This window comes from Hemitrygon akajei, chromosome 7 (assembly GCF_048418815.1).
Source record: "Hemitrygon akajei chromosome 7, sHemAka1.3, whole genome shotgun sequence".
NCBI classification, from domain to species: Eukaryota; Metazoa; Chordata; class Chondrichthyes; order Myliobatiformes; family Dasyatidae; genus Hemitrygon; species Hemitrygon akajei.
The window spans coordinates 139,473,681-139,485,065 of record NC_133130.1 but is presented as its reverse complement, the minus strand read 5'-3'; the positions used below and the strand labels follow the sequence as shown (position 1 = coordinate 139,485,065).

Here is an 11,385-nt window from a genome sequence, read left to right as displayed (position 1 = left end):
GACATGTTCGGCGCAGCTTTGTGGGCCGAAGGGCCTGTATTGTGCTGTAGGTTTTCTATGTTTCTATCCCACAAGAGGAGCATTCCACTATTCTGCCTGTGAACCCCAGCGCTCTAATTGTGCACAATTCAACATCTCATTGGGGACTGTGGCATGTTGATTGTCCCAACTCCCTGTTTGCTTGATTTGAATATTCTCCCCCCTCCGCTTCTTTTGAACTCTCTCCCCCTCAACCCTGCTATACAATCCAATATCTCCTTGAGAACTGGGTGCACAGAATGCCCCAACCGCTCCCGTTTGCTTCTGAGGTGCTGAGGGTGTTGCCCAACTTTGCATCTTTAACCACATTCGTCAGGAGTCTGGAGCTACAGTGTTGTTTCCCGTCAGCACTTTTGGATCATCCAGTCTCAGTGAAAGTCAGCGGCCAGGGCGACAGGCTAGGATGTTGCCAGCAGTGGTGGAAGCTGCCAGCTCACTTAGCATGGGTATGGTGTGCACATTCATCAGCAAGAACGAGTGTAATGGTACTTTATATCAACCATGAGGAGTCAGCCACCAACCACCCCTCAACACATGATTGAGAAATTGCCTTCCCACCATAAAACAGTCAGGCTGGATGCACGACAATCATTGCCCCCAACAGTACACACCATCTACGGGATTGCATCACCACCACTCCAATAGCTGCCAAGGTATGGCAGGTTGTGTACTTTGTGGGTGACAAACTGAATAGACTTCAGTAGCTGATGACCAAGTGATTCTTTATTCTAATTGTCTCTACAATCACTACAGCAGCTGAGAGCATCATTTGTAAAATAAAAGCAGCATTAAAAACAGTCACTTTTAACAATCGACGAAATACAATGGATAAATGGATGAGAGTTTCCACATACTAATACCAAACATCTCACTAACATCATGAAAGGCTTTAAGATTGGAAAATCTGCAGTTTACTTCAGCTCACTGTTGCTATGGTGCATCATAAAGGCCCCAAAGGAGGTCTGTGTCCCTTTGCATTCAAAGGGTGTTATTCATTGGTGGCTGGTTGAAGGAAAAACAGCATGACAGCAGTAGGAAAGTATTTAACACTAGTGCTCAGAAGGAAGTGAAGAGTGATGAAATCAGCTCCAGTAAGAGAAACAAGTCAGCAAACAAATTAGCATAACTTTCCCTTAGACCACTCCCAGCTTTTTTTTACAAAATACATATTGGCAGGAAAAGTCCTACACATTTCCCTGCCCAAACTCTGATACAAATTGTGTTAATAAAATATCTTCTTTAATTATTGTGTATGCACTCTGCATATGGGATTGTTCCCCCATCATTTAGGACGTGCCCTCTTCTCGTCACTGTCAGAAAGGAGATACAGAAGACTGAGGCACACATTCAGTGATTCGGGATCAGTTTCTTCCCCTCTGCCATATGATTCCTAAATGGACATTGAACCCATGACACTACCTCATTTTAATATTTCAGTTTTTGCATTATTTGTAATTTAACTATTTAATATGTATATATATTTACTGTAATTGATTTATTTTTTCTTTCTATGTCAAGTATTGCATTGTACTGCTGCCGCTAAGTTAACAAATTTCACAACATATGCTGGTGATATCAAACCTGATTCTTATTCACTCACACCTTTCTCACTGTATTGACTAGGATTACAATATAGGTTGTGCTTCAAACATCTCAGTGACATACCGTGAAATACTAATTATCCAAATCCCAACGGCAGTCTTAATGGCTCACTGGGCTTTCTTTCCCACTTGAGACACCCAGGACTATTCCCTTAAAACTCATTTATGTTCAGTTCCCTAGCTCCATCTACATTTAGCAGTTCTGTCCCTCATTCCTTTTCAATTTAATATTATTAAAAACAGCAATCTACAAGTCTAAAATCTACCAGTCTAGCACAATGAAGACTTGAGGGATCAGACCTTGGAGGTGTATAGTATACTGCGATTTTATTGTATTAAAACAGCCTATTGCTTTTGTGAAAGGGGTTAACAATTTGATACTGAAGCACATAGGGAAATTAGAAAAGGTAAACTATCATGAAATGCAGATGATTTCAAGGACAGCCTTAAAAGAAAGCAGCAGAGAGATATATTTTGCAATTTCATACCTTAAACCCAGGCAGTAAAAACCACAAGCAAAAACAGAAGGGAGAAGAAAATTGGAGTTGAACAAGTATCCGTATTTACTCACTGAACTTTGGATCTTATTATTATTAAAATATGTGAACTAAAACCACCCAAATCTGGAAAAAAAGTACAAATTAAAGCATTAATTAAATTTCAAAAAGATATTATTTGTGCATTGTATGGGGCAGCTACATGTGCCAAGTGCCACCCTTATTCATCCTCCTGGCTCATTGTTTCCTGGGAGGTAACACATTTTCCTTAAAATAGCCAGGATTGCTGATGTTCCCTGCTGGCTTGTAGACTGCCACCACAAAGAATGTGCCTTTCCCATCCGTCGCTTGTCCAGCCCCCATCTCTTTTGTTGCCTTCCACACCAGCTGGGTGAAGTGTCCTGGAATCAAAACCGGAGGATGATGGGCCAATACCATTATAGAATTATACAGCATAGAAACAAGCCTTTCAGCCCATCAAATCTATGTCAGCCAACAACCACCCGTTTCCACTAATCCTACGTTGATCCTAGATTTTTATTCTCCCCTCATTCCCTACAGATTCACTTATCTACAAGAGTAGCAACTTATAGTGGCCAATTAACCCATCAACCTGAATTCTGGGACATGGGAGGAAATTCATGCAATCACAGGGAGAATGTGCAAACTCCATTATGCAAAATGAATCAGAAATGGTTGTGATTGGGTTTCACACCCCTCTCCCTCCCTGCTCCCCCAACCCTCCTCTCCCTCTCTGGGCCTTCTGTCACTCTCCCTCCTTCCCATCTCTCTGCTTTCTCATCTCCTTCCCCAGGTCCTCTCCCATCTCCTTCCCTCAAAGGACCCTACCACCTCCCTGCAAATCCCAGCATCTGCAATTTCTTGTGCTTCCAACTTCAGTGTAAAATTTCCTACCAAAGGCTGCATTTTGGGAGATGGTGACCTCCAGCCAACAAAAGCCAATGTCATTGAATGAATCTTCAACATCAACCTACAAATGCTCTTAAACACTTACCTGTCTTATTACCAAATCCTGGAGCTTTGAAGTTGTAGTCCTTAATTTCATTGTACCAGGATTCACTCACTTCTTTCCCTGAAACAAATTAAAAAAAAGATATTTCATACATTTCAGTTACACTCTATCTGCAGATCTAATGACAATTCTCCTAGTCTTTTACCTGTTATAACTAAACCCAAGCTCAGTTTGTTTCTTCACAATGAAGTGATCAAGACTACAGAGTCTAATCATGAAGAGATTTGATTTCAGCTCCTATCCCTGGAAGAAGTAAAGTGTAACAATAAAAACAGGAGTGAACCTCAAAGTCCATGCCATCAGCTGATCTGTGCCTTGATCCCCATGTCTCCTACTTCTCTAGGTGTCTAATAATTCATTGATCTGAACCGTGAATGTACCCAATCATTGGAACCTTCAGCTCTCAGATACATGATTCCTTAAGATGTTGTTGTTGGGTGTCATTGAGTTGTTGTCGACTCATGGCGACCCTACATTGGTCGGAAACATTCTCCCTCAATCTAGCCATTAAGCTGTTTAATAATTTTGAAAGTTTTGATGAAACAGCTTCACACTCTTTTAAACTTAAGAGAATAAAGTATTCCTTGTACGGCAAACTATTTCTAGAACCAGTCTTGTGAATCTTTGCTGTACTTCCTCAAAGGCATATAAGTCTTCTCTTAATTAAGGAAAGCAAAACAGAATAACATTCTTCATGAGATTTACTTCTGCCTCATTTTTCCAATCCATCCCCATATACTTTGATATTCAGAAATAAGTTGATCTGTGTTTGGAATTAACTCCATCATCAAGACTCCAAACTATTGGATTCAACTCCAAAGTTTCACTCTTTGATCGCTTATCCTGACATTAATGCCCTTCATTCTAGACACCTATCCATTTCCAGTCTCTCTCATTTTTCTAGATGAGAAATTCACTTTTCTAAATAGTGAATACAAACCGAGCTGAGTTAACCTTCCATCCCAGCAACACTATGTTTCAGTGAAGCAGATTGCCAGGCCTTTCTTCTGCTGCTGTCCAGGTTGGGACCCGGCTGGATTCGAACTCAGGACAGTCCGGCTCAAAGTCCAGTTCTGATGCCACTGCAACACTAGCCAGCCAAATAAAGGACCTTTTCATTTCAGTTCTGAAAGGTCAAACCCCTCACTTGAAACTATGTTTTTTAGCTCAAGATATTCTATACAGGGAAACAGCCCCCTTGTATTTACCACTGATCATGTTTCTGGGCAGGTTATAAAGTGGAAACAATCTTTTTCTCATCTCCAGCCTTGAATCATGCTACAATTTATAAAGATTTTCCAAAGTTGGTCAGAGTTCTCATTCATCTTTCTTCCCTTGTTGACAATCCATACAACCTACTGACTAAACAAACTGAATGAAATGCACCAAATAGCTGTAGTAAGTCATGTCAAGCACAACTTTAGATCAGAATACAGCTTTCATGATTTTTAAATGTCCCTGCAATTTGCAGCCATTGTTATGCTGTCGTAATACATTGGACACATACTGCTGGTCACAGCTCCAATGACCAGAGTTCAATCCTGACTGGGCAATGTCTGTGTGGATTTTGCACATCCTTCCTATGACTATGGCTTTCTTCTAGGTATTTAACATGAAGATGGATTAATACTTATAAACACAAGGAAGTCTGCAGATGCTGGAAATCCAAAGCAACTCACACAAAATGCCAGAGGAACTCAACAGGTCAGGCAGTATTTATGGAGATGAATAGATAGTTGATGTTTCCGGCCGAGACCCTTCTTTAGGATAAATAAGTGATGGAGAACTCGCACAGACGAGGAGCTAAGGTCAGCCCAGATCAGCCACAATCATATTCAGGGATGGGGTAGGCTTGAAGGGCCTGATACCCTTTTACTTCTCTGATGTGTTTTGCATTTCAGTTTCTCCCTCACATCTCAACATTGTGCTGATTGCTAGGTCAGTTGGCAATTATTGTTTATTATTTATCATTAAATTATTAAAATAACATTATAAAATATTGTTCATATATAATATATTCATAACATTATTATTAATTGTTCTGAGCATCGGAGTGTGGTGGAATATGGGAGGAATTGATGGCAATGTGGGGAGAGTAGAATGGGATTAGCGATGAATTAGTAATGGGGGCTTATATTGTTGGTGCAGAAGGACCTGCTTCTGTGTTATATGACTATACAATTTGATGACCTTAACATGCACATGGCAATGTCAAACTGCAAAGCTCATTCTCTGAAGCTTCACAAACTTGCAAAGGAATCAGGAGAATTCTCACTACCATTGCCAAACAAACCATTGATCATCATTATTTTCAATTGCATTTAATAAACATTGGTGCAACTTTGGTCCAGAGAAAATCCATTTTGTCACCTTTCTTGGGTTGAAAGGTTTCTGGGGAAGTAGATTTTGTTAAAGTTATATAGGAAGGATTTATTTTAACTTTTCACTGAAAATGTTTACCTACAGAGGTCAAAAGGCCTCTTGTATTTTACAAATCGCCTGGTCTCTCTTTACTAATATTCAAATACATTTCTTTACACAATCCACCAATATTCATTATTGCACAAACAATTAGTGTTAATAATTCCTACAGTACTGACAACAGACTACTCCAAACCCTCTTTTCTCCACCCCTGAATGATCACTCCAAATTCACAGGTTGCTGACTAGGAGGGATCACTGTTAATGGGAGCTCATCAACCCTTATCTCTACCTATACAGACAATCAAAGTTTCCAATCAGCTCTGTACCTGTTGGTAGTGCTTTGTTGCTGCTCCATTTGTACCAGAGGTTCTCTCCATATTGGGTGTCACTGTGCTTGAGTGTTTTGATATTGGCAAGATGCTCTGCCCATTTCTGTGCTTGTATAGACAGTTCAGGATTGACCTGGAGCGGTGGTGACTGATGTTGAGCTCGTAAACTGTTGTGCTCTTTAAGCAGCTCAGCAATAAAAGCATCCTTTTCATTGCCTGAAAAACACAAATTGTGGATCATACTGAGGCACTTAAGTGATATTTGTTCACATTGTAATTTAATGAAATGGAGAGCTTGCTGTAGATATAATTGCCATATTTACACAGAGAACTTAAAGCATCAAAACAGATCACTCTGTTCTGGTCCAAGGTGGTAATGCTCCATTTGTGCATTCCAGTGATGACCTAAACCTATTAACTTATTCTTCTAACCGAAAAACAACAATTATGACCAGAAAAGGCTATTTGGCTCTTTGAGCCCGCTCTACCATGGTCAATCTTCCACATCAGATCTATTTTCCTGCATTATCCCCATTTCCCTTATATTTATTAATCTGTGATTTGAATGCCTTCATAGGTCTCTGGGGAGAGGATTCCAAAAGCTTACTAACCCCTGCGTGTTTAAGCGTTTTTTCATTTCAGGCAGGAACAGCTGAAGCTGTTCTCAAGCTGTGCCGTCTGGTCCTGAATCCCTCTTCCAGCAGAAACATCTATCTGGACATCAAGCCCTTTAACAATTTTGAAAGTTTTGATGAAATTGTTTCACATTCTTTTGAACTTAATAGAATTAAGTCCTTCTTGTATGTTAAACCATTTCTAGAACCAGCCTCGTGAATCTTTGCTGTACTTCCTCAATGCCAAATAAGTCTTCTCTTAATTAAAGACCTCAAACAGAATAATATTCTTCATGAGATTTACTTCAGCCTCATTTTTCCAATCCATCCCCATATTCCTTGATATTCAGAAATAAGTTGATCTGTGTTTTGAACTAACTCCATCAAGTCTCCAAACCACTGGATTCAATTCCAAAGGTTTGCTCTTTTCTCCTTTAATCTGACACTAATGCTCTTCATTTTAGAGTCCTCAACCAGGGAAAACATCTTCCCGTTTCCACTCTGTCTTGCGCTATTGAATGTTTCAATTGGATACCCTCTCGTTTTTCTAAATAGTGAATACAAATCTAGCTTACTTGATCTCTGCTCTTTCAAAAATCTTTCTATCCCAGCATTCAGTCTAGAGATTCTTCACTGAATTCCCTTTGTGCCAAGTAGATGCTCTTTAAAGGAATGTGACCAAAGCTGCATAAAGTATTCCAGGTAAGATTCCACTTAGTATAACTGTTAAGTGATATCTTTGTTTCTGTATCCTCTTGCAGTGAAGGCCAACATACTATTCGCCTTAACTGCTTGCTGTATCTGTATGCCAGCTTTCAGTAACAGGTGCACAAGAGCACCAGAGTCTCTTTGCATATTAACATTTCCCAATGCACAAGCCATTTAAATACCACTGTCTTGATTTTTCTATGAAATTATCAGCCTTGTCTGATTATACTTGCCCACATCATACTACATCTGCTACATTTCTGCCCACTTGCACAATCTGTCCAGGTATTTGAAATCCCTTTCAATAGGTTTTGATAGGTATATTTAATATACATTTGTATTTCTCATAAAATCCACAATCCCACCCAATTCTTTGTTGGAGCTAAATTTGGAAATATTACACCTGGTTCCCTCATCCATTTTATTGATGTACATGATAAACAGTGGAGACCCAGCACTAGTTCCCCATGGTACCATGTGAGTAGTTGTATGCCATCCTGAAAAAGAGAGATAATTTTCTCTTTTCTGCCTGTTAACCAATGTTCAGTCCACACCAATGTATTACATCCAATGGCACGTGCTTTAATTTTGCTCACTGACCATTTGTGTGGGACTTTATGGAAGGCTTACTGAAAATCCAGGAATGGAATAAACAATAGTTTTCCCTCATTTCTTCTACCAGTTATATCCTCAATAAAGACTCCAAACACAACTTCCCATTCCTAGAGCTATACTGAGTTGTTTAACACAGAAACAGGCTCTTCAGCCCACCACATCCCTGCTGAACACTTTGCCCAACTTCACAAACCCCATTTACTGCATAAGGTCCATAAACATTCAATGCCTTGTCAGCTTAAGTGCCTGTCTAAATGTCTTTTAAATATAGTAGTAGTATGTGATTCCATGATCTCCTCTGGCATGGAGTTCCAGATATCATCCCCTCCTTGTGTAGCACTCTTTCCCTCACATCCCCCTTGAAACTCCTTGCTCTCACGTTAAACTTGTGCCTTGTTTTTGATCCTTGCCAGGATTCAATCTATCTACTGTTTCAACATAAAACTACAATGACATGGTGTATCCTAAGTCCAACACATCGATGCAACCATGAAAAATTGCCAGTGTGTCCACTTTCTTAGTGTCTTTAGAATTCTGAATCCTACAGAGAGTGGTGGACTCAGCTAGTTCCTTCACTGGTACAGCTCTCCCTACCATTGAGGACTTCTACAAGAGGTTATATCTCAGAAAGGTGACATCTGTTATCCAGGAACTCCACCATCTGGGCCATGCCCTCTACTTCATGCTGCCATCAGGCAGTGGAGGCAGACACTTCAAGGCTCAACAACAACAGGTTCTTGAATCAAGCTGAAAAATCCGAATACTAGATTGGACTACATTGCGTTTTCTTTCTGTCATCTTGCACTGATGCTGTTTGTCAGGTAAGTTATGTTTCAGGATGAAAGTCGTTTATTGCCATATGTACATATATGCACAGAAAATGAAAAACCTACTTGCAATACCATCATAGCATTAGATACACTAAATTCACAAGGAAACTATAAATTGATAGTTGATATACTGAGGTAGTGCAGGTTGGTTCAAGAACTGAATGATTGAAGGGAAGTAGCTGTTCCTGAGCCTGGTGGTGTAGGGCTTCAGGCTACTGTTCCTTCTGCCCGGTGATAGTTATGAGAAGATGGCATGACTTGTGAATAGCAAAGATGTTTGATGATAGATATTGCTTCTTCAGGCAGCAACACATACAACAGATACTTTTGATGGTTGGAAAGGGTGTGTCAGTAATGTATTGGGCTGAGTCCAGCATTCTCTGCAGCTTCTTTTGCTCATGTGCATTCAAACTACTGTACCAGATCATGACTTAGGAGCAGTTGCTGGTATGACACCTGTCAGGCATGCTAATGGCTGTAGGGAGCAATAAGACATGGGACTCTAGGAGGGCCAAGTACTTTTGCCTGAACTTGTTAGGGCATATTCTGGAGGTATGGAAAATAGCAAAGTTTAAACTTAACTAACCATTCTTCAGATGTGTAAGAGGATTGTAGATTGAATTTAAAATGCAGCTTAGAACAATAGTCTTCCTGGAGCTGCAGATTGGGGTCGCTTACAAACCAGGAAACATCACATTGACCTGAGATACTGTAATACTTTATTGTCACCAAACAATTGATACTAGAGCATACAATCATCACAATGATATTTGATTCTGCGTTTCGCGCTCCCTGAAGTACAAATCGAAGTAAATATAATAAAAATTTAAATTATAAATCATAATTAGAAAATAGAAAAGGGAAAGTAAGGTACTGCAAGTCAGGTCCGGATATTTGGAAGGTACGGCCCAGATCCAGGTCAGGATCTGTTCAGCAGTCTTATCACAGTTGGAAAGAAGCTGTTCCCAAATCTGGCCGTATGAATCTTCATGCTCCTGAACCTTCTCCCGGAGGGAAGAGGGACAAAAAGTGTGTTGGCTGGATGGGTCTTGTCATTGATTATCCTGGCAGCACTGCTCCGACAGCATGTGGTGTAAAGTGAGTCCAAGGATGGAAGATGGGTTTGTGGGATGTCTGCATATGCATGAATGCAACTAAGAGACAGCAGTGATTAACACTCATTTAGGAATGTTGATGTGAAGATCTAGGTGTAACTCAAAGGATGCATTAAGAACGCATTGTAACTTTAGAAATTGCCCTGCTGTTACCTTTGATCTTTAGCAGATAATAATGTGATGTAATGTTGGGTCTGGGAGTATCTCTCCGGAGTCACTCCAAGTACCTTCAGCTTGTGTGTGCCGAATCAGGACTTTTATTCTAGCAGCTGTGTGTCTCTCTGGAGGCATTCGTTGATAGTCACAACAGGCCTCACAGAAATAATTTGTGTTTCCTTTATAGGGAACTTCCCTCTCCACCATTCCGAGATCCATGACTACATTCACACTAATCACCAATGACCATCCTACAGAACTGTGGCTATTTGCAGAAACTGTTAGTTAAAACTGTCAGCCAGGTCAAGTGACTATATGTTGGTAAAGTGTCCCATCTAACCCATGAGAATTTCAAATCTCTGACAGTTTCTGCCTGCTGCTTTATCATCCTATCCTGTCATTTCTGAATGCAATTGTCCATCATCATCATGTATATGATGGGAGAAACCAAATTACAAGAAGCATTCCAGAGTACTCAGGAGCAGGAACACACCGTTAGATTACTGAACAATATTAAACATTGTTTTCATGTCTTCATAGGACATGCTTTAAGAACAAAACTTGTACCTGAAACTGGTGCCGCTTTCCTTTTTTCTGGAGTGTCAGATGTCTCGACTTTTTCTTTGTGGGCTGATCCACCTTGCTGCACCTTGCTGCCAGTGGGCAGGACGTTTTTAGCAAAGTAGCCCGGATTGGTGATGTTACCAGCTGGGTTGAACTGAGCCACTACGACAGTGAAACCTTTGCCATCAGATGCCAGGCCAACCCCCATCTCCTTGGAATCTTGCCATACCAGCTGTGTGAAATGGCCTGCAAAGAACAGACAGGAACATGCAAAGGACAGAAAACAATGTGGTCTGTAGGTAATATCTAATATATTCTTCCATCTATACATTGGTCTATTAGAAAGACGACTGTTTATAAACTTGAGATCATCCAAAACACTGCAGACCAGAAACTCAATCCAAACCCACAATTTCAAGAACAGCTCAGAAGCTGGGTATCTCATGATAAGTGTTTCACTTTTTGACAGCACAAAGCCATCTATAAAGCAGAAACCAGGAGTGTGATTATGGAATAACCTCCATGTGCCTGGAGGTTGCCTCAACAGCATTCATGGATTCACAGAAAGGTGCAGCATAGAAATGAGTACTCACACTTTGCTTCGTCCACGCTGACTGTAATGCCTATCTATACTAATGACATTTGCTTGCATTAGACCCATTTCTGTCCAGATATCTTTTAAGTATTACTGCATCTGTCAACACCACCTCCTCCTTGGCTTGCTATGTGTTGAAAGACTTGCCTTTCAGATCTCCTTTAAAATTTTCACTCCCTCACCTAAAATCTGTGCCCTTTAGATGTGGACTCCCATACCCTAAGGGAGAAAATATCTATCCTATACATGACCCTCATAACTTTAT

General features: G+C 40.4%; 1 protein-coding gene and 1 long non-coding RNA gene across 4 annotated transcripts in view; one reads left to right on the top strand and one right to left on the bottom strand.

The window, feature by feature from the left end:
• Positions 1-744: 744 nt before the first annotated feature.
• Positions 745-11,385, bottom strand: part of glipr2 (GLI pathogenesis-related 2) — a 62,007-nt gene continuing 51,366 nt past the window's right edge. For all 3 annotated transcript variants that reach the window (XM_073052089.1, XM_073052091.1, XM_073052090.1), the window contains 4 exons: positions 10,529-10,771; positions 5,921-6,139; positions 3,153-3,230; positions 745-2,538 (listed from right to left, as the gene is read on the bottom strand). In XM_073052089.1, coding sequence (XP_072908190.1) covers positions 2,375-2,538; positions 3,153-3,230; positions 5,921-6,139; positions 10,529-10,771 — 704 coding nt within the window. In that variant the 3' untranslated portion in view covers positions 745-2,374. The remainder of the gene's footprint in view (positions 2,539-3,152; positions 3,231-5,920; positions 6,140-10,528; positions 10,772-11,385) is intronic.
• LOC140730969 (uncharacterized) lies at positions 7,164-10,605 on the top strand. The gene is made up of 3 exons (XR_012099710.1): positions 7,164-7,239; positions 8,274-8,681; positions 10,149-10,605. It is a non-coding gene; the product is annotated as an uncharacterized lncRNA (long non-coding RNA).